Genomic DNA, 23523 nt, shown 5'->3' on the forward strand with positions numbered 1-23523 from the left:
ACATGAACCACTTTTCTTAGACAACCTCTAAATATTAGAGTAAGTGTAATTTTACATAACCCACCTGTTTTTGCAGGACTGTTAACAGATCTTGTTGTAATAAAAGTAGTAGCAAAATTGTTACCATAGCTTCACACACACACACACACACACACATAAATATATTTCTTTTAGGCCAAATCCCACAAAATATTACAGTTAGTCTTGCAAGGGCATTTATATTCCTTGTTTGTTTCTACATTTGGGAAACTGGCAACATTCTTCTTATCTTGTTGAAGACAGTAAATGGAAAGAAGCTGCCTAGTAATTCCTGCAGTCTGAGAGATGTTGTCACTGGGTGGACAGAAGCCTTCTGAGATAGCAAGAAAAGTCCTTGTAAGCACTCCCTTTCCTCTGCAGACCATTGTGCAATTGAACTGGAGAAGGTTGCTTCCTAGCAAGATGCTTGGGGGGAGATAACCCTCTCTTTCTTGATCCCTAGTGAGAGGTCCGCAGGCATTGAAAACGGAATGAAAGACCCCTACAGTAGTCATGTCAAAATATCCAAAAAGGGGTTCTTGGAAAGTTCAACTGTGCAAGTATAGGATACGTAGTGGGGTATTTGCTCAGTGGTACTGATTTGGTAAGGACTCCCAGTGACTGCAGCAGCATCACAAGGAAGAAAGGTGAAGTTGGCTGAGTGAGGATTGCATTTGGTCTGAAGGAACACGGTCTAGAGGCTGTGTAAGCAGCACTCTCAGCTTGAAATAGGAATTCATCTGGAGAGCATAAAGCCTCACTCACTTCTTTGGACTGTTTTTCTTACATAGTACTTGGTATTTTTATTATTTTGTAAGGAAGTATTGAGAACAGAGCAGTGGTCGGGACAAGACATTTAATCTCAAATGGTTTCAGTAGTTTGACATTAGCAGTTTCATAAACCTAAAAACAGTTTCCCTTCTTGTTAGTAGACTTTGAGTCTGGTTGCACACATTTCTTACTGCTTTCTTCGTGCTTGTTATTACTCTAATTCACATGCATTTTCCCAACGATACGTACTATACTGTGTAGGATGTGCATTTGAAAAGTGGTATTACCACATTTCTTTAGAGAAATGAAGGGTATGCATGTACTAACATTTTTTTTTTTTTCAAATAAAGAAATATAAAAGAAGGAAATATCATTGAATGCAGTTCACAAATTCTCAGACAGGTTTGCAGGCCAGCTGAGTCCTGTTGAAGACTCTTTCCACCTAATTTCAGCTGGTGAGTGGGCCAGGAGAGATTTCCAGTTCTTAAACAAACAATTTTAAGTTACTTTAGAGGGGGGTGAAAAGCAAATTGAAAGGAAATAATTCAAGCCTGGTTTGAAATGGAAATTGCAGTAACGTGTCTGAGAAACTACTTTTTTTCCTTTCTGTCCTTGTTTATGTATTTTAGAGTAAAATTAGACTGGATTAGATTTGGGGGCCTCTTGTATTTCCTTATCCTTACAACAGATTACATTCTAATGACTGAAAAATATAGCAATACTGACAGCCTTTCTTCTCAGGGTGAGATGGATATCAACCAGCTGGTGTGGACGGAGTTATGTGTCCCACCGAAACCAAACCTATTTCAGAAGAGTGGCCTCCAGGCTGTTTTTCTGTTACAAACAAGAAAAGCTAGGGCCTCCAGCCACGTTATTTTTAGCTGTTTAATTCTGCATATAAAGGTATATGTCTCCAGGGCACAGACTGCTCTAGTAAGAAGAGGTATGCTTTCAACAGCCCTGACTCCCTTAATATGGACTCTAGTGGGTGATACATTTTCAAAACAGGTCTAAAGCAGGATTTATGAGTTCGTATTGACAGCTGAGCCCCAGCAGTGCTCTACACAGTTGAGTCTTGATCAAATTCAGATTCAGGTCAGTGGAAGCCTTCAGACTGCCTGCATCACCCGACTTTCTGAGGAAATTATTACACCTATTTATTGGGCAGGGTGCAGGGCATTAGTACTCAAACTAATACAGGAAAGCCAGAGCCTGTTTTTCAATGTTAATACAGTTACATAGTTAATACAGGCACAAGAGCACCAGGACTAGGACCAAGGTTCTAATCTGCTGTCCAAAGGAACAGCCTTCTTATTCTTTGAGTTATCTGAAACTCCTGAATCAAACATCTGGGTTGGACGTGTTCTTCTTGGCATATTAGCATTTTGTTTGCCCTAATAACTGATATTAATTGGAAGAAAAATCCAAATATTTCTGAGCCTCAAAGCATTTTGCTGAAGATCATTCTGGAAATTATCAGGATGTTTTGAATAGTTAATGATGTTCTCTTACATCATTTGTTTCAGTCATTCCATAACAACACAGTTTGTTAGTGCAACAGTTTTCTTTCTAATTCATTTTAATAGTGACAGTTATTTAGTTTGTTAGAGTACTGCTGCTTTTGAGAAACCAAAGTGCCTATCAGGGCATTTGGGGTTAACTTGTGGAACTGAATTAGTGTTAATAGCAGCTTCACATCCACAGGCTGTTTTGTGTAACCTGTTAAAGCCTTTCCTGTTATTGACAACAAACACAATGTCATGCAATGTATCTGTTTGAAAATGCATCATCATTCTATTGGTGGGGACCCTGCAATTTCTCTATAGCATATAAACAACAGACACCCCCCAAAAAACTAACAAACAAAACCAAAACAAAACAATAACAACAAAAACACACCATGTCTGATGCATTTTTCTGCCCTGTAAGTAGTCATCAACTAAATTACTGGAGCATTTACACTCCTGCTTTAGCTGCTTGAGTGTAAGAACAATAGCACATTTGCTGGAAATTTTTATTCCCACCATTCTGAGACTATTTATGAATTCAGCAAGATGGATCTAAATAACTTCAGATGGTGGTAGTGAATAAATGGGGACTTAAGTGCTTACAAAGCTTCTAGTGGTAGTGGTGTCCTTTTCTGTGGTAGACAAATGTCTAGAGCATTGCCTTCTACTACTAACAGTATTTTACACTAAATTTGGGAAAAGGCACCTTTTCTAACATTTTCTAGTATTTTATAGTCTATTTGTATAGTGAGTCATGTCACGAAAACAAGACCTTTCTTTTGCTCTTTGTCCAGTAATCAAAGGCAAGAGAAAACAACTTCACGTGAAACAAAATTTAAAGGCTAAGAGAACTTCTGATGCAACATTTGCGGGTTTACCAGTTTGGCACATGATATTTTTGTATATCTGGTAGGTTTCTTTACTACTTTTACAAGTACTTGAAAACCTAAGTAGATAGTATATTCAAATAAGATGGTGCTGGTACCACAGTGTCCCATTAGACTCTCTACCAGTCACAGTAGCCCCAAACTGCTGAAGCAGCATGTGGAAATATAACCATCTTAATGCCACTATTAACAGGGTTTATTCTTGCAATAAGGGAGAATTTATTTCTGTTATGGTGTATCATTGTTGTCCCATGTGATGTCCAGCGCACAGTTTCTGTGGGATGGTCTAACTCAGAATCAGAACATGCCAGGGCAGAAAGAGCTAGCAGTCGATGTGGAATGAACAATTCCCTAAAATTGCATACTGAGACATGTCCAACCTGCCCACAGCATCTTCCTCACACTCCATCTGTGTAAAGGAAGAGTTCCAAGGGGCATATCTTCATGCAATTTCTTTGGTCCTTGCAACTCTTGTTTGAGGGAGCACTGTGGCCCTCAGTATGATTTTAATTGGGATCATGGGTTACATTTTTACATGACTGCAGAAAGGTAAGCTGTGACCTAAGCTCTGGTGTGCTATAGACAAAGTCACTCTTTAAATGGGAAAGAAAAAAAAAAAAAGTTGATTTGAAAGCTAAATGGTGTGCAGAAGACAATTGTTTCTGCAGCCTAACACCTTCATTGTCAGAGCTATTAAAGAGAGACTGCAATATGAGTCAGGAAACACATTAGCCATGGCCTGGTAAATATAAAAATGTATGAGATTAAGGATCTAGTTTTATAGCTTCTGTCATCTTGCCAAGTTGAAAAGCAGTCTAATTGCAATTACTACATGAGATGGTGTTTCTGAATGTACGGTTTCCCCATGCATGCACCACTCCTTGAACAGCAGTGTAACTGTCCTCGGCCTTTTAAAAAGTAGTTCTTTTGTTAATTTCTCAAGCACTAACCTGTGGGGATGAAACACGTATACTTTTTTTTTTTTAGTTTCAATATATGTTTTGATTAAAAAAAAAAGAAAAAAAAAAAGTAAATAAATGGAAGGAAAGTGATTAACCATACTTCTCAACAGAAGTATTGTAAATTATTTTCATGCCAAATACTAAAATCATCCTTGTGGGACAAACATTCCTAAGATAACATTGTGTTTTAGTGTATAGCTGTGGAAGAACTACTTTCTACTACTAAGTAGAAAGTAAGTCTTGAAGAAGTCAAGCTACTTTCCTCCAAAATGTTTGCTGTTCTTTTTCTTTGTAGATACTTTTTTAGAATTTCAACAGGAGGTCTGTTGGGGGTTGTATTTTTATTTTATTTTATTTTATTTTATTTTATTTTATTTTATTTTATTTTATTTTATTTTATTTTATTTTATTTTATTTTATTTTAAGCTTTATTAGAATAGTTAAAATATGAAGCCAGACATGCCTAAAAGACCTGAAGTATGAAAAATGGAAGCCCCCGGCACAAAGCTTGTTTTGCTGTGCATTGGGAGTGTTTACCAGGGATATAGATATAACTTATGTGCTGTAATTTTTTATTTCATCTTACTACTCCCTGCTTCCTTGTATTGACAAGAAAATCAGGTTCTAAAGCAGTGAAAGGGATATTATTGGCATGACAGAAAATGGTTTTATACTAGCCCCCTGTGCTTCTGGCCTTTAGAAACTGAAGGATAATCGCTTCAAAAGCATAAAAGCACAAGGTCATCTCTGGACTGGCCTTGTAGGTTTGTCTTCAATCTTTGCCCTTCCCAGAGCCAATGTCTGGTGTGATTATGCCTCTGGCTGGTACTTCCAGAGTTAGAAACATGCAGTGTGTTGGCCATAGGAAAGTCACAAGTGGGCCAGAGACAAAACTGGAGTGAATAGGAATTTACTAGTACTGGGTAACAGCTGTAGGTTTTCATTTGTTTTTCCAAAGTAAGATAACTCTTTTATCCAATTTCTAGCATCTTTTTCTGTTGCTTTCATACCAGTAGCTGTCTGCATTTATAACTCAGATTTGTAAACTTGGGAGGAAAGTGCAATCTTGGGATATCAGCCCTTTGATTAGTGACTTAAGCCCCTTAAAGTGTCAGCCAACTGCAGCTGTTTTAAAATGAAGGAGACAGAAGCAAACTTGTTAGGGTGTGGGATGAGGAGAAACAAGTGCATATCCATTGGTCCCTTCTGCTTCGTTTTGTCAACTGGCAGTTTTCTTCAAGTGCTTTTTAGGTCAATCCCTTGGAACACTTATGCCTAATCTCCAACAGCTTCAAATCCTTACCGCTCATATATCAAATGCCTGTGCTACTATATCAGCCTAAAAGCTACTGTAGTACAAAGGAGCCTTGAAAAAAGGGCTGACTCAAATAGCTATGTAATTCCCCGGGGGTTTAATAGCACCTAGCACTTTTTTTTCTCTGGTGAGGAAAATACCTCACTGGAATTTTGCAAGAACCTCAACACTCTTGTTTTATATTTCAAAATAGTCCAACATTTAGTGACATTATTGTATTTTATGTTCCTTTACTTAATTTTAAAATAGAATGGAACCTTCTTCCTTGGAGAACCAAAGAAGGCTCTTATGGAGGATTGGAAAATATTTGTTGTTGCACTTGGAACAAGCCCTTATCTTAACTCTTTTGTAACTTGTGAGAAGAGAGTTGGTTTGTCATGTGTTAGTTCAAGTCCTGTATGAAAATTTCAGCTGAGTTTCTGATAAGAATTATTCTTTCTAATTTGATTATCATGCTGACTATTGTATTTAACTTCTAAGCATTTTATACATTTACATAGCAAAAGACTTACAGAAAAACCTAGCTGAAGGCTTTTTCTGATATTCTTTTGGATGCTACTTTAACATTTTTTGCCACCCCAGAAGTGCAATGTGTTTGTGTAGCTGAGGGTTACAAAAGAATAGGCATGGTTCTTGAGAAACTGAGAAATACTTCTGCAGAAGGTTTCACTCAGCCATCAACCCTAGTTGCTTAACAATGAAGTCCAACCATTGCTTTATCACATCACATAAAATAAATAATACTTTTTTTTCATAAATCTGGGAAATGAATACCAGAAAATGTCATAAAGGTTTTTTTGTTGATGGTATTTTTGTGTTGTTTTTGTTTGTTTGTTTTTGGTATTTGTTTATTGTTTTTTAATTTTGGGGGAAAAAGAAATTTGCAAGTAGTTGTCATTTGTTGATGGACTTTTGAAAGTGACTCGTGACACCTTGAACTGTGGAAGAATTTATATGCTGTCTGTTAAATGTCCCCAAAATTTGGATCATTGATGCTATGCTAAATTTTTTAACAATCTTTTAAATTTAATTTTCAGCCATTGGTACTAGAGTATGTAAAATGGACAAGCAAGGTATATTAAAATAATAATAATAATAATAATAATTTAAAAAGTGCTATCTATTCTTCCAAATTCTTCCATTTCTAGAAATAACCCTTCTCATTTTTCATCACTATCTGCTTTTCTTATGAGACCAGAAGCACAAATGTCAAAGCCATTTAAGATAAGCCTTTCTTGCAGTTATTTCTAAATTGGAGAGAAGAGAGAAACATTGCTAGTCTTTCTGGAAAGAATGTGCTTTTAAGGTTAATTGGACAGCTTTTCAGAATCAAAAGTTTCAGTTCTTTTTTCTGTTTAGTTTCACACCTTTGTATTTCCACCACTTCCCGTAGAATTATTTCTTATCTATACAGGAACTTGAATTTGAGTTAGTCCACTCTAATTGAGGAAATAGTGCATATTAGTACCTGTTTGTGGAGTACATATTCAGGCTGAGCAATCTTAAATTTTATTTATCATGACTTACCTAATATGAGACAGTTCGTGAAACAATGTTAATATACTTCATTATGTCTTTCTTAACTACATTTTTTATTTTCTTTGCGTTTAGGGCGAACCTGGTTTGCCTGGTGTAGCAGGAGAGAAGGGAGCAGCAGGACTTAAGGTTAGTATTGAAAATGGATTAGAAAAAAAAGCACACGGTACGTGAGTGCATATAGATTACAGTCATGCTTCCCAACTTGTGTTTTTATTCTGACTGGATTTTAATGATCTGCTCACTCCAGTGATCTGTGCTGTAAGAGGCTTTACACATTTCACCATAAAGAAGCATTATCTTCTGCTGTGCATGTATAATTCCAGTCAGTGGCACTGACGCATATGCATCCATTGCCAAGTGAATGTGCCTGCAAGTGTTTGGGAATTTGGGGACCTTTTCAGAAAGGCTTTGTTTATGCTCCTTACAATGTGTCTCAGGCTTCTTTTCAAGAGCTACTGTGGTCAATTCTTTGATGAATGTCAGAGTTAAGTCTTGAGCCCTGATCCTGCTATTATGGAAGTTAGCAACAAACCGTATTAGGAACATGTCTAGGCCTGTATTTGCTGCATCAAAATGTCTCTTTGCATTTATGTTATTGTTAAACGAATTTTTTTCCTGCTCTTTTAATATTGGACTAGTGAAATAGAACATAAAGCTTATGATAACTTTGTTTAAAAGAAAGCTCAACATGTCCAACACAATGTGATCTGCGGGCCTCCTGGAATGGGTAATGCTAAATTCTAATCCCATCAGCTGCGAGCGTGCATCTTTGGGGCACATGTGCTCCTCAGCTGATTCTGTGCATCACACTGCTGCTGACGGACAGTTAGGGAAGGCTTTTTACATTTACTGACTGGCTGCTTGTCCATCAGGGATGAAAACAAACCATTTGGGAGCATGACCTTTTCTTACTTTGTATACAGAAGAAGCCAAATTGTGGCGGTTGATGCTTAATTCATATTCACAGCTGTAATCTTTGAGTTGCCTAGCGACCACCAGCTATCAGAAGGGGCAAAGATGAGTCAGAGTGCATTTCTGAGCCAAAATCACAGAGTTGAGCTGTCAGGGTCATGCTCAGTGTGCAAAAGTGCGTTTGCCATTGAGCCAGTTTCTCAAGCAAATTATAATTAAAAATAAAGGCTATAAGCCATCTTTTTGTTACACAGAATGTCAGGAGCAATAAAGACTCATTGCTTTGAATCAATTATGAATTATATCGAGACACTTAAGGCTTTCTGTTTCTCACATGGAGCCTTCTAAGCCATTAATAGAATCATAAGACTTTTCCCTCACATTCAACCTTTGGATTTTTCCTTCATTTATTCCCAAAATAAGGGAATACATGCAGAAGTCATTTCTGTCACAATAGGCCATCCCACAAACATATATGTCTGTTTGTCAGGGTTTAATCTAGAACAAAGGAGGAAGAAAACTTAAAAAACAAAACAAAAAACTTTTCATGCAAAAAAATTAATCTTTTAAAATTATGTCAAAAATGTATTGTCTGTTGAGTTCTACTAAATTGACTTATCATTTATAGAAGATTTATTTGGATTTTGTCATTTGAAACAGTGTCATCAATAGTGACATAACAATAATATTAACATTTCAAATTTTGCTCATGTTAGTAACTTATGACTTCTCTGCTCCACTTACTTCAATCAGGGTGACCCTGGAGAGAGAGGAGAAAAGGTAAGGCATATTTTGCTTCTTTTGTTGTTATGTTTTTTGAGGACCGTCACTGCACTGTTTCTGAGTTTACAAAAAATGAATGCAGCTACAGCCTACATCTTGAGACTCATTGTGCAGCTTTTGCTAATGTCAAATAATACTAATACAAGTTACTCCTCCTGGGAATACTGTGGTGGGATTTCTCATGGAGAGCAGTGGTCATGTGTTAAAGGCTGCACTGTTGAACAACACTGCACCTAACCATTACTGTTAGCATCAGAAGAAGATGAGTTTGTTAGGATAAATGCAAATGCCAAACATTACTTGTAACTTGGTTTTGATGCTCTGTTACCTGTGGGGAGTAAAACAATTAGGTAACAGAGTGATAATTACACAGACTCCACAAGACATATGGCCATGCAGAGAGGAGACAAGCTCCATGCTGCAAAATGTGAGTGCAATTCTCCCCTTTCAGGTGAAGTTGCTGGTAGGAGCACCCATGTTAGAGTAAATGCTGAGTGTGAGTCAAGCCTCTGCATCTCTGCAAGGACAGTCTGAGAAACGCTGTAAGCCTTGTTTTGAGCAGGAATCTGCACACAGGCTCATCTCCTGTCAGTAAACTGATGCATGCTTTTTTAAAAAGGAAGCTGCTTGTATTCAGGTGCTATTTGCTCTTGAGAAATGCTTGCCTGTACAGCTTCAATTTGCAGCTGCAATTAAATTTCACTTTCAGATCTGTGTAAATCCATGTAGTAGCAGCTGCAAGCATGCTTTGAAAAGGCAATTCACATACAAGAATATCATAAAATTAATCCAGGGAAGTCTTGAAAGTGTATACCCCACGTATAGAAGTATATAATTGGGAATCTCTTCATGAAATCATTACTTTTTGTTAAAATCGTGTTTTTAGGGGAACTCCAGGGATCCTTTGTTTGCTTTCAGTTACAAAGGGAATATAACAACAAATTCTAATATATTCTGGATTTCTGTTACTTACAATCATTATGTTTCCCTGTAGTCATCTATTGTCTTTCCCTAAAAAAAAGTAACTGTAAATGTCCTCTATGTGCTTCATCATGTCAAATGGACTTGGAATATCATTCCTAGCAGTAACTATTGCATGTTTCATCATGCCCTTAATTAGAGAGTTGCTTGACTGTTAGCTAGCTCCCCTTGTGTTAGTGACTGCGGTATACAAAACTTTCTCTGTTACAAGTTCTCTGAATGGAATTTTACATTAAGGTTTTCAGAGCAATATGACAGGTGTTGAATTAGTATTGTTATTTGAATATTACTACTGATTATCTGACAAAGACCTAGAGGAATGTTTTTAGCATATTTAGAGTCAATATTTATCAATACTTTTGGCATTTAAAATGTTTCTTGCACTCAAGTCCCACAGACATTTTTGGCCTAGATCTTCACATATAGCAGACCTTTTCATGTACTCTGGTCTTACTATATGGCTGAATTAAAAATAAAGAGTATTCTTATAGATAAAAATTTTGAAGTGTTTCTTTAAAAAATTGTTTTTAAAACAGGGAATGTCTACCCAGTCATAAAGAATTTCTCTGAATATCTTTTTTTTTTTTTTTAATAATAAACAATATATAGAATTTATGTAGAGATAACCACCATTTTGGTGGCTGTTTGAACGAGTGGAATTAGAAGTTTTTCTGGTTCATGAATCATTCATGGAAGTACTTCAAACTCAGAGTTTATACCATACATCATTTGAGAATCCTAACACTAAGTAATTGGGTAACTGTGAACTGAATTTGATAAGGTGTGTTTAGGTGAGTATCTCTGTTGGGAAAAAAAAATATGTACTGGTAATTCAAAATGCTGAACCATCATGAAATCATTCCTTTGTTGCTAAACCATGATGAATTGGGCAAGTCTGTTGGCTATACCAACAGAAAGATAGTTATTTGATAGTTTATATGTTTCTGAGAATCTGTGAAAGGTTTATAGAGAAGACTATATTCAAGCAACAGATGTAGCAGCTATAAAACCCACACTTCCTGACCATGTCATAGAGAGATTGACTACCTGATTAACAGAATTAGCTTCCTAATCATGGTTGAATGCTGACTCCTCTCTGCATGCTGTGTGCTTACATAAAATCATTAATAAAATACATTTATTTTAATTACAGGGTGATGCTGGAGAAAATGGACCAAAGGGTGACACAGGAGAAAAGGTATACTTTGTATCGATAGAGAATAAAATGTGGTGTTGGCATGCTTCAGTCTAAACAACTAATGAAAATAATAATTTGATCAAAAGGAAAATGCATTTTAAACTTCCTTGTAAATATGTTGAACATCTGACTGGGTTCATTCTTATGAACAGCAGAAAAAAGGTCACTGTTCTGCCCAATTAAGTACAAAATTCCTGACTTTATGCAGAAGCAGCTTTAGTACAGAATATATCAGCATCAGGACTCCTCTTAGCTGATACGTGCAATGTACAGAAACTTTGGATACAACCTGCAAGACTGTTGTTATTGTGTCTGGTAAATTACATCCATTTCAGATATATCCTAGCAGTTCACATTTCCCACTCTCAGTTACCTTTGAAGAAAGGGACTAAACCAGTATGGTATCATGGTAGCTAACTTCCTTCCAAGCAACCAGCTGGACAAATGAGAGTTGAATATAAAAACTACATTTTATATTTTTTTAACAGGTGATATCAGCAATAATGTCACTTAATACCTTAGTTCACTGCTGCAAAGTACCAACAGGTAGTAGTCACTGTAGAGTAGAAGTTGTTAAAATTATATATATATATATTTTTTTTTTCTTTTGCTTTATTTTATGTGAGGCTTATTCTGTATCTCTACACAAAAGATCAAAATTGAACTTGAGTTTTTAAATGTGTTTTATATATACAAGTCAAGAGTCTTTATTTTAGCAGTCAGAACAAAGCCTGTGGAGCACAGAAAGAAGGGTCTGTCATAATGGTCTCCTCTACCCACATAATCTTACCTATTTATGATGTATCCTTTTGAGTAGATGTTGTATAATGCTTATTACCACTAGTTTGGAACTCATATGCTTCTAAAAAATTCAGTTCATCCTATACTTGGGCAGAAGCACAAAAATTTATTGTGTCCTTCTCATTCTCCCCTGCCCCGCATGTTTAATTGCATAACCAACTCAGATCAGAGTGTACTGCAAGGAGATGTTTATGATAGATTTATCAAAATGCTGGTAAGGAATGCATGCAAATTTCTCAGGCCCTATAATTTGGAAACAGTATTCACGAACACAAAGATATTATAGGGCATATTCTAAAATCAGATCTTAAAAATAGTCATTAGGTTTAAGAATACCCAAGTTCTTTCATTTCAAGAGTTCATTTAAATAATACTTCATTTGCAGTCCTGTTTATTAGTCCAGATTAAAATCTCAAAAACCTTATTTAGTTACATACACAGGGTATTCCAATAAAGTCTTCTTAATCCACTTTCATGAGATTTAAGAGCATAATCTCTAGGCAAATATGAGATTTTTATTCAGACATAGTCTGGCAGCAAGTAAACAGGAAGTTTATAATCAACCTGGGCAGTCGAGTGTAGCTTTCTTTGTTGCTTTGCTATTTTATCAACTGTGAGAGTAAGCCTATCCGTTAATACGCCTGTGATGCACTGTGGTCTGCAGTGCATGCTTCTCCTTGCTTGGGACCTTGTTTAATGAAAATAAAAAAAAATATGTCTCGCTCTTCTAGTGGGAGATCCTTTCTTCATGAGTATAGTTTTTTGTAACATTTCTGTATTTAATCAGTTTGGGATCAACTTGTGGAAAGTGTAGGTCATCAGGAGATTTCCTATACTTCAGTATCTAAAGAAATTTCAATATATTTGTTGGACTTCACAGTACAGAAGTCTCCCATCTCCTCAAGCTATTTTTATAAGTTTCAGAGGTGGTGTGGTGACATGGAAATACATGTGCATGCTGTTTGCATGGAGTGCATTGCTCTAATAGTGGTGGGCTGGCATCCACTGCGTGAATTCTTAGGACAGAATATGCAAAACTGTGGCTTAGTTAACATTTTTTCTCCCCATTTTTCTTGCCTGCTACGCAAAGTGCCACTCAAAAAAATATCCAGATCTTGTAGGAGAGCTGCAGCTTAATGTTTCCAAAAGATATCTCTGCAAAAAGCGCTTTGCTAGGGAGCTTAGAAGGATGTATTTTGACAGATAATATAGGAACAAGAATTAAACATGGTGTCATTACATTACATTTGCACTGCTTAGCAAGGATTGTGTTCTTTCCTGCTGTTCATCATAGGGGAAAGATTTTGCTACATGATCATTGAATATAATTCAGGCATGAATTTGCCTAGCAATTATTAATCATGCTAGTGATAGAGGAACTAAGAATGTCTATTATAGCCAGATTTAATTAATATGTTCACAAAGCCTTGATTTTTTTTTTCCCTGCATATCTTTTTCTTTCTTGTTTTCAGTTTCTTTTTTTCAGTTGCCATGATCATCTCAAAGAGTTACATTTACTGGACTGTTCTGCTATAATTCAGAGCATCAGAGTAGCACAGTGGCATTCCCTTTGTGTTTCCTCTGGCTATTTTCTACTGGGGCAAGAGTTTAACATAGAAAACCGTACTTTTTTTGTTGTCTTAAAAGAAGCAGATGGAATCAAGTCCCAGCAAATTTCACAGCCCAGCCTTATTAACGCATTATGGCTTACACAAGTCTTCTGATATATTTTTTCCCTACTACACAACTTATGCCTTGTATTTGGGTAGCTCTGAAATGTCTGGGGCATGTGTTCCATTATGGAACTTCACTACCAGATGAAAATTGACAGTTTTTGCCAGCTGAACACCTGCAGAGAGGAGTTCATGACTTACTAAGTATCCATTCATAAATAAACTTTTTAAGAGAACTACTGGAGGTATTGTTCAGAGATGAGATAAGGCTAGTACTGGTTCAGTTCTCAGCTGTTCAACCACTTACATGTATGTGCCTTCCTTGGTCAGTAAACAAGACATTTTATATAAGTAAATGCAGAGTCTATTACACTAAATTATCATGCCACATGTTTAAGAGATTTAATTCATAGAAACGTAAAAGCATTTCTTTAAAATATTAAGTGATGTTTCTGTGAATATTTATATATTCACACTAAATATTTATTAGCATGGTGAGAGAGGTCAGGTGGCAACAGTTTCAGACTTGGTTTTAGGAATTGGCTCCTATTTGTGCAATTAGTATAAGTTTTCTTTCTGCCCAATAGATCTCAGAAACGCAGGCTTGGGTACATACTTCTTGACCTGTGATTTAAAAAGGAAACCGACTTCGCTGAGTAGTCCTACTTTGAAGACAGTGCCAATGCCAGACTTGAGTTCTTATTCCTGCTTTTCTATTGTAGCCTTGGTGTCTGGAAATTACCAACTATCTTTCTTGTGTGTGCGTGTTCCCCTGCTAAAGTTTCTTCATTTCTAAGCTGTCTGACTCATCAGAGAACTGAGAACATGCTGTGCCGTATATTTTTCTTTAATCCCATATTAATTTTCATTCTTATGTGAAGGTGGATTATAAATACTTTATAAATACTCTTATCTCCCCCATATCCATCATTATCCTTTAAAATGTTTAACTTGTGAATGTCTCTTACCAGTTGCTTTGCCAGTTTATAGCTATAAAAAGTCCTTGAAGCTTTGCAGTTGTACATGCTTGTAAGGGATATCAGCTGTATCACTCATGCATGTCTGTCAAGATGAGGCAGCTCAGGTTTCCAGACATGAATCAACCCTTCATAAAACTGACTTTTTTTTTTTTTTCTTCACACATGAGAGCACTGTGGTAACTGTGTAGAGGAAATCTATTTTTCTTCTTCAAAAAGTAGTGAACACGTTACATGGTACCATTTAATTTTATTACACTGTTAAATATATATATATATACCTAAAACAAATTTTAAACTATGGCATTCCCAAAATGCTTCCTCCAGCTTCACTGAACCACCAGGAATAGATACTCTGCTTAAACATCTTCAAAGTGGATTACACTACTGGCTCCTGTTCTACCTATGTAAATCACCAACAGGCTGTTGAGGAGCCTGCAGTTGCTGCTGTGTAGCAACCTGTTATTTTCAATGAACAATCCCAATTTATTTTGAGTAACAAATAATGAGGCAGTTCTTCAAATAAAAGCAATCTAGCCATCTTCAACAGCCTGTATTTTGACTAGCAATTTTTTTCCTTAGTTTAGCTTTTTCCATATTTTTGGCATGCCGTTTAAGAAAAAAATGCAGCAAATGTGTACACAATAATTTTAAGGATCCTGTAGCAGTTACACAAAATGAACTGGGAGCTAAAATCTTCCCTACTGGGTCACTTGCCAATTCTCTGACTGTGTGTGTATCACTGCCTATCAAGTCCAATAACACAGGAGAACTCTTTTTGAATGCAAGATGTTTCTTCAGAACAAAATTTTTTCCTGAATTCGTAAATTACTGTAGTCATCTTATCCTGTAATGTACAACACTTAACTGCATTGAACTATCAGTTTAAATAGGCTGAAGAGCTGTGGAAATTAAGCTATGACCTGTCCTGATGGTCACTGTTTTTTCAAGGCTTACCTTCATTAGCACAAAAAGCTTCGTCAGTCGAGACCTGATACTTGCCGTCTGCAGAACCAGGTCAAAAAGATCACTTATACACTTTGTAAATGGCAGTAAATGATTTTTAATGTATACCAGCAATTTAGAAATGCCAAACTATGTTCCATCTCCTGGCTTTATGAAGCACATTTATAAAAAATCTGCAATTATTGCATCTACATTACTGGTTGTGAAATTTGAGGTTAATTATTGTGCTGTTTGAAACTAACTCTGTCCAAATGTTCTTTAAAATAATACTGCTTCTTTTCTGAATCATTTTGATTTAATTTCAATGGATAAATTTCTATGTAGCATCACAGAAAATTGGTACTCTTGCTATACAGTTATTATGCTACATAATCTTGCTATAACCTTGCATATTTTGCTGTATCTCTTTCCTTAAAAAAAAAAAAAAAATGTATATGTAATAAGTATGATTGTTTCTTGTGGATTTTCTGTCAGGGTGACCCTGGTTCATCTGCTGCAGGAATTAAGGTAATTTAATGTTTAAAGCAGTTGCACGGGAAGAAGTGGGGTGGCTGGTCTGTGTTACTTTGTACTGTCACAACTGTTTCAGGTACCATTAATGTTATGATTTTCCCCAACCTTATTTTTAATTCATTTTGTCAGATTTCATACCTTTCATATCTTTTCTTTTAGGGTGAACCTGGTGAATCTGGGCGACCTGGACAAAAGGTATAAATTGGAAATTCTTGTGTCTTTTTTTCTTCACTGTCAGATTTGTGATAAAACTTGTTATGCAGATGTTACCAGTGACATTTACCTCTACTAGGATAATCCCAAGGCTTTACAATTTAACAGCCCAAGACTTGTACAATTGTTTTTTTATATGGTCATTTTGTATTTTAAAAAGCACAGGAATGATACTAATTAGCATGAAAGGCAATATTAGAATAACCCACTTCCTCTTCTAGTGACAGAGCACTTCTTGTATTGAAAGCTTACGCAATTGCAGCTGGTGAGACTAACAAAGAATGGCTCTGCTACTTGAATGATCACAAGTTAACCTTGCATGTTTGACTGAATATTAACCTTTAGATTATGGGACATTATTACATCTCATTAGGAAGAAAATAAATGCTGACTAGAATCCCTTTTCCATGCACTTGTAAGAGGAATCAAACTATCAGAGATATGCAATGGCTAATGCTGCTTCATTCTTTCTTCCTGAGGAAGAAATTCCCCTGGGTGCCATGTAGCCAAGGCTGGTTATTTTATTTTATTTTATCTTTTTGCAAGTAAAGATCCAGCAGGAGCTGTATTGACTCTGTGCTGCATGAGGCCCTATGAAGCTGGGGAATTTCCCCTTTGAATCCACAGTCCATCAAACATAGTGAATGCTGTGCCTTCGGCTGCCTTTCAGGAGAGTAGGAGGCAGGTCCTGCTGGGAGAAATGGTGAAAGGGCAAAGAGAAGAGACAATGAGGGAACCAGATTTTTGCTTTGCAGTACTTGTTTCCCTCTGGAGCCTTCAGCACCGTTCTTGCGTCTTATAACTGAAAATCACCCACTGCTGCCAGAGTGGAGCAAAGCCCAGCTGAAGGTTGAGTGAGCAGGTATTCCAGCCAGCCAGCCAGCCAAGAGCTAAAATTCTATATGGTGAATGACAGTACAGCTGTTTCTAATACTCAGGGCCTTTACGTGACTAAGCAAAACCCCTGAACATACATTAATGTAAAATGAGAAGTAGAGTCTTTTTGTTTGAGAAATATTAATTGTCATCAATTATAACAGACTAAACAAAGACTATTATGGTTGCAAATGCAGTTCTTTAGTAAAATGCGGTTTTAATTAGAGAAAGTAATCATACTAGTTTAAAGCTATCTAATCTGTGGAATCATTAAGCGTGTGCGTTCTGCACTGTGTGCTCTGCTTGGGTAATAAACTAGAAAATGCACTTAAGAGCCTGTTGAGATTCATCTTCTCATTAGCTGGCTGCCATGGAGGTAAAAGCAGCAGTGATTTATCAGCAGGCTCCTGCATCTCAGTCCCCAGGCACTCAGGTTTGATCTCGTTTATGTAATATAGATAAGTGAGAGGCATGCAGTTCAGACTTTGTATAGTCTCAGCTTGTTGTTCGCACCAAAGGGGGCTTAATGCATTCTTTCCACATCACCTCACAAACTCCCAATATGCCACCTCCCTGTGCCCAGCCAGGGAGCTCCCATAATACACAGCAGCTCCCATAATACGCTCTCTCAGAGTGCCTCGTCCAGCCAGGTGTCCCACATCTGCCATCCTGCCCCTATTCAGCAGGAACTTGCTCACCCCACCAGAGGCTGGGGGTAGTCTTTTCTCAAACAGACGTATGTCTGTGCCCCCTACATCGCCTCTCTTCTTCATCCCCTACCATGCTCCATTCCTATTTCCTTCCTGGATCTTCCTTCTTTATATATTACTTCTTCCTCTTCTTCCATTTACTCCTTATTCATCTTCTAAGAACAGATATATATTGAGCTGTCCACCTGAACATTATTTACATGAGATGAGGTGTGATGGTGTCTGAATGGCCTGACAAGGCTGTTGTGTGCCATATGTTGTATTGCAGAGGCGATAGAACAACCTGCCCTGCCAACCCTAACATTATGAGGTGGATTTAGTGTACAGCCTCTGCTTCTTCAAATGTCATTGTTCTCTTTAATCATACTCACATATTTTGTATTATGAAAGGTCCAGAAAATAAAATGTTATGCATCATCTACGATACTAATTTTAATGAAGCGTTAATGGTTTCATTGTTCTACATTCTTTCCATCTTTGAGGGGCATCTTAATTGGTTTAGAGTACTGTGAAGTTGAAGTGGCCTTGCTGGATCCTCTCTGCTTGTTACATGTGGTTCCCTAGGGGTTAGCTCTGTCCCATGACTAAACAGTGACCTACTGCAACAATATTAATAGATTTATCAGTTCTAATTATTCAAATGCTGAACTTAGAAGTGAAACTTAGTGCTTCACAGTTGGATGAGGGTAGGTCATATTAGCTGTGTGACATGTATGGCTACTCAGGTAAGAAAGTGAAAGATGAAGAGAGGTTTTGTAGCTAGCATTTTGTCAGGATTGAGTGTAATGGAGACTGTTTAATGGATTATTCTTTTGCAAGAGTGACAACCCATTTCCTGCTTTAGAAAGTGTTAGGCAATAAACCAAGAGCTAGAGTCCACTCTTTCATCTCATTTTATAGTTAATATTTTCAGACTGGATTCTTCCCTGTGCTTTTAGGCAGTATGAATACTTAAAATGTTGGAGTGACTGAAATGGACAAAGAAGCTGTTATCAGATCCAGCTATAACATGTAAAAATTACTCCATTTGGTAAAACAATTTGCAGACCCTCTATTGTGTTTTTCAGCAGTGTTTTTTGTGGCAGAATGTAATTTTATTATTAGTGCTTCAAGTCTGGTTAATATTATTGCCTCAAAGTGTTTTGGGGTACTGTAGTCTGAGGAACATCTGTATGCATGTGGGTTTTTGTTTTTTTTTTGAGTATATACATGCATACATATCTGTATAGATGAGTGAATACATGGAAGTATATATGTATGTGTATACACACATACGAAATGTTTTAATAGCAAAATCTGTACGAATCAGCCCAAACCACAGAGCAGAAATCTGGATTTCTGTAAAGCTCAAGAGTGTACAAAATCTGGAATATAGTTCAACTTGTTATAAAGGTAAAAGTTGGTTTCAGAGTTCAGACATGAGCTTCTAGAAAGTTCAGGGAATATTGAGATCCAATGTGCTGGTTTGAATCCACATATGTAATAAAATAAAGTCTACAGCCTTTAAAATAATGTTTTCTTCACATGTTATTGCTATCTTTTTTGTTGTTGTTCATCATTTTTATTTCCCTAGACAACATCTTTCTATTTAGCTGATACCTCAAAATCCCCATGTGTGAGAATGTTGTAGTAGGCTTTCTTGTCTTAGACTAATACCAACTTCATTTCAAAATAAATGCATTCAGCTTTCTATTCTTGTTAACAATTTACCCTTGCAAATGCTGTATTATAGGTCATTTTATTGCAATTTTAAATAAGTAAGGCATTTCTGGGTAAAGCTGTAGAAGGTTATATTCCTGCTATCCTTCATGACACCATATATATTCAGAGATAAATACCAAGCACTGAAATGATGCAGCAGATAGGTCTATAAAAATGATGGTGCAGTTGTAATTAGGCAGTCCTGCTTGAATTGCACAATTTAAACCTGAATTACTTTCTAGCTAAATCAGATAGTTATGCAGCACAATATCTATCTCAGAGTTGAAAATGGAACAGAATTAAACATCTGTTGTAAGTATGGAACTTAAATGGCAGTGTGTAAAATAAACCAGTGCTGCTTGTTTTCCTCTCCTTTGGTGAAGGCTAACAAGAATTCATTTTTGTGTGTGAGGTTTTTTTTGGGGGGAATTTTTTTTTCTGACATGGATTTTAGATGTGGGTGTTATCATAGCATCAGAGGTTCCCAGAAGATATTTTTGTTCCTAAATGTACATTAGGACAGTCACATTAAATCATTCATTTTGAAAATATCAGAATATCAGCCCTGCCTGAAATGATTAGCAGTCATCTATGCTCTTTTATCTTGCTGCAGAATATACAGAGGTGTTCGCTGGATAGTGACCATAACTAAATAATGTCTGTAATATTATGCAATTTTCCTGTGTAGGGTGAACCAGGTCTTCCTGGGCTTCCTGGACTCCCTGGGATAAAGGTAAATAAACTGTAGTCTCTGTTGTATTTAGGGGCCATCACAAAGAGGGGCGGGACTGCAAGGATTTTGTTAAAGTGAACTTATTGTGCTTGTACTGTTATCACCTTCTGAGTCTCTGGTATTGAACTGAGGATTGTCACAGGCAGGTTTTGCACTGAATAATTGTTTAAGGAATCAAACAATATCTTATATTAAAATGTGAAGTAGACCATTGCCCATCTAGGAAATAAAGATTCCGCTGCTTATATATATATATATATATATATATATATATATATAAACATATAAACATATAAACATATAAACATATAAACATATATATATAATAGCTTTTATATTTCTGTACAATGGAAGAGACTTGTTATTTGGGACATTGTCATTGTCACAAAGTTTTACTCGGTTTCCATTTTGATGGGTACTTTCCTGTAGCAGTAGACTTACTGAATTTACTAAGCCTCCAGCCAGAAAACTGCATTCATTACACACAGGCTGTAGAGAACTGACTCTGTCAACAAGAATACTCTGTGCTCCATTACACAGTAGTGATCTCCACTGACAAGTCAAAATGTTTTAATAAGATTCTATTCAGTATTAGCTACAGACCCTGACGTAATACCTGGTTTAGCTCCTGGCTTCCAGTTTGTCTGGGATCTTTAGGTAAGTTGATCCAAAAGACGTGGTTGATTTAGCTCTAGCATAAGTGGTTGCACAGGGAGTTGCAGACACTTGCACAGTTTGAACTGTAAACCTATAATGCTGCACGAAGTGACTGGATTTACATCCTGAGTGAGTGCTTGTTAGATTGTGGTAAAGATTCTTCTTTCAGAGAAGAAAATCTCTGAAATTTTCTCTTTGCATTCCAGTGTGGGCTTGTGCATATCTCAGTAGGTAGTTTATAACACTTCTCCAGTAAAAAGGGGGATAAACCAAAGGCCAAGCTCTTGTCCATTTTGGTAGGATTCAGGATTATCTCAAGGAATGTAACACGTACAGTGGTTTTCTCAAGGGACTTGTGAATCGCCACACCATTCAAGCATAATGTCCTTTCTCTGTTGCTAGTGAATTATGGGAAAAATTGAAAGTGCTTATTAAAGTTTGTATGTTATCATACCTGAAAATGTAGTTCCCAGGGAGGTCATTCATTTTCTGCAGGAAAGAAACCCACATTGACTGATGAAGATCACGTAGGAGCTGAGTCCTTCATGTAATGAAATTCTGTTTTCATAAACAGCTTTGACAGAAATCCATGGTCTGTTTGATTTAATAGTGAGCAAAGAGGTAGCTCAGCTGGAGGTCAATGCCAGCATCCTGGGAGCACTTGCCAAAACCAGCTGGGGTTGTATTATGGCAGGTCTGTGTGGATTCCATGTTCGTACAGACCATGCATGTCCACAAATATCATCAGCAAGGAAATTACAAAAGTTTAAATTTCTGATCTGGGAATATCATTGCTGTTATTTTTGGTTGTTGTTGTTGTCGTTGATGATAAGAACGGCTCAAAAGAGTGGCTTTCAGATTCACCTAAAAGGCAAAACATGAAATGAAAAGTCTTCTACAGAATTGTCTATTGAGGTCCCTTGCAGCTAAAATACATTAGGGATGTCACTGCACTTTTTTTGTCTTTCTTCAGTCCTCTATAATTGGAGTTATTACAGGATGTTCTCAAAGTCTGTGTCTTCCTGTGATGTTCTAGAAATTAGCACTTTTTGTTTGTTTTCTGCTCAAGCAGTTTTGAACTTGCTCTAGGTGGCAAGTGCTTCTGAAGTGCATTCACCTGTAGGTGAATGGGTTTAGCCTAAACCTCTGCTCCCCAGCCAAGTAGCCAAGGAATGGGGACAATTTATCCATTGATTTATTTGCCTGGAAATTAAGTAAATAAATAGTGAACTTTTTTTTTTTCCCATTTGTTATACAGTATCAAGTAATTTTGAGCGAACAAGCTAGCTGTCTGAGGATCATGTTTAGAGAGTTTTCATGTTCTTAAATGCTATGGAATTGTTGGATTCTGACAAACCGATGCATACAGAATCCTTCAAGACACAGGAGAAAGAGCCAAGAGAGGACTCCAAGTTGCTTAATTTTCAAAGAATTTCCTTTTCTTTATAGTTCTTCTATGTAGAGAAAAGATGAGCAAGACACTGGGGTGTTCTATGCACAGGGAACTCTTGTATGTAGTTCTTCCGGTGTTAGGTATTCATCCTATAACTATCATGAAAGGAATTGAAGTCTTCTTTTCTTCTCCTAAAGCTATGAGTTAAACTACAAATTTGCTTTCTTGTGAGTTAATCTCTCTACAGTGGCAGGCTGCAATATGAAATGCTTTAGGTAACTATACACGTAGATAGCACTCCTTACAAATGTTAAACCAGCCTGTAAAAACAATACCACGGCAGTCAGAGAACCATATCTTTCCAGATAAATCTCATCTTTCTTTTCATGGCTGAAGAAAATTCCCAAGGCATCCATTCCAGTATTCCTGAAGGCATAGCCAGGCTACTTAAAGGATTAATAAATATTAATCACTGGAAAGTTTCAACTTCTTGTAATGCCATTTCTATTAATTAATCAGTATATGTTCCCAGAAATCTGTTAGACCTTGGTTTAACATGATATCGGGGCCTGAATGGACTGCAATACGGGATGGACATGCAAGTATCATACCTGAATTCAGAGTATGCAGCGGGGTTGTTGTTAATTATTTTTCTAGACTCATTCACTGTGCCCATGCGGATGTTTTGGGAGTTCTTCCTGTTCTTTTTCTTTCTCTCAACATTGTCAGTTGGTGCCATGGAGGAAACACAAGTGCAGTCAGTTATTTCCAAGACAGTGATGAAGCTGTCTGTGACATGCTGGAGAAGTGTTTCTCAAGCACCTGTTGCCGTTTAGGAATGGCTGGAAACTTAATGAGCCTCTGAATGTGTTCCACCATGTCATTTGGGAAGTGAGTAAGGCACCTAAACACAGAATATTAACTCATGGCTCTGATATCCCCCAACTGACGCCACGTAGATGCAGAATACTTTCGATGAAACACAAACTTCATATACCTGTTTTATCTCATAATTTTATGGGATGATACGTACATAGCAGTACTGCCTTACTGTAATGGAAATAATGCATACCCTTATTATTTGTACCATCAGACATCTCTCAAATCCATTGTCTTGCATTTTCTGGAATTTGTCAGTGCAATCCTCAACTTCAACAAGACACAAAATTTTCTCAATAACAGCATTTTGTGCAGCATTTCTGGGTTTTCATCAGCATTTCTGGGATTTCTCTCCCCTCCATTTTTAAAACAATACCGAAGCAAAGCTCATGACCGCAACTGAGCTTTTATTCTGTAGTGTTCAAGAAAACTGTTGAATGATTTGGCACAAGAAAAGAAAGCCTTCCTAGTCCTTCTGCTTTTGTGATGTGGGGAAAGTTTCCTGCGCTTTCAAATCTTGCAAAATTGACTGATTCAATAGACTTGCCAGTATGCAG

The 23523-nt window shown here is 36.9% G+C and overlaps 1 protein-coding gene across 1 annotated transcript in view; it reads left to right on the forward strand.

Moving 5' to 3' along the window:
* The window catches only part of COL25A1 (collagen type XXV alpha 1 chain), a 299392-nt gene that overhangs the window by 235303 nt on the left and 40566 nt on the right, over nucleotides 1–23523 (forward strand). Inside the window, exons 13-18 of the mRNA XM_032186190.1 lie at nucleotides 7073–7126; nucleotides 8666–8692; nucleotides 10830–10874; nucleotides 15766–15798; nucleotides 15964–15999; nucleotides 19993–20037. Coding sequence (XP_032042081.1) covers nucleotides 7073–7126; nucleotides 8666–8692; nucleotides 10830–10874; nucleotides 15766–15798; nucleotides 15964–15999; nucleotides 19993–20037 — 240 coding nt within the window. The remainder of the gene's footprint in view (nucleotides 1–7072; nucleotides 7127–8665; nucleotides 8693–10829; nucleotides 10875–15765; nucleotides 15799–15963; nucleotides 16000–19992; nucleotides 20038–23523) is intronic.

This window comes from Aythya fuligula, chromosome 4, assembly GCF_009819795.1.
Source record: "Aythya fuligula isolate bAytFul2 chromosome 4, bAytFul2.pri, whole genome shotgun sequence".
NCBI classification, from domain to species: Eukaryota; Metazoa; Chordata; class Aves; order Anseriformes; family Anatidae; genus Aythya; species Aythya fuligula.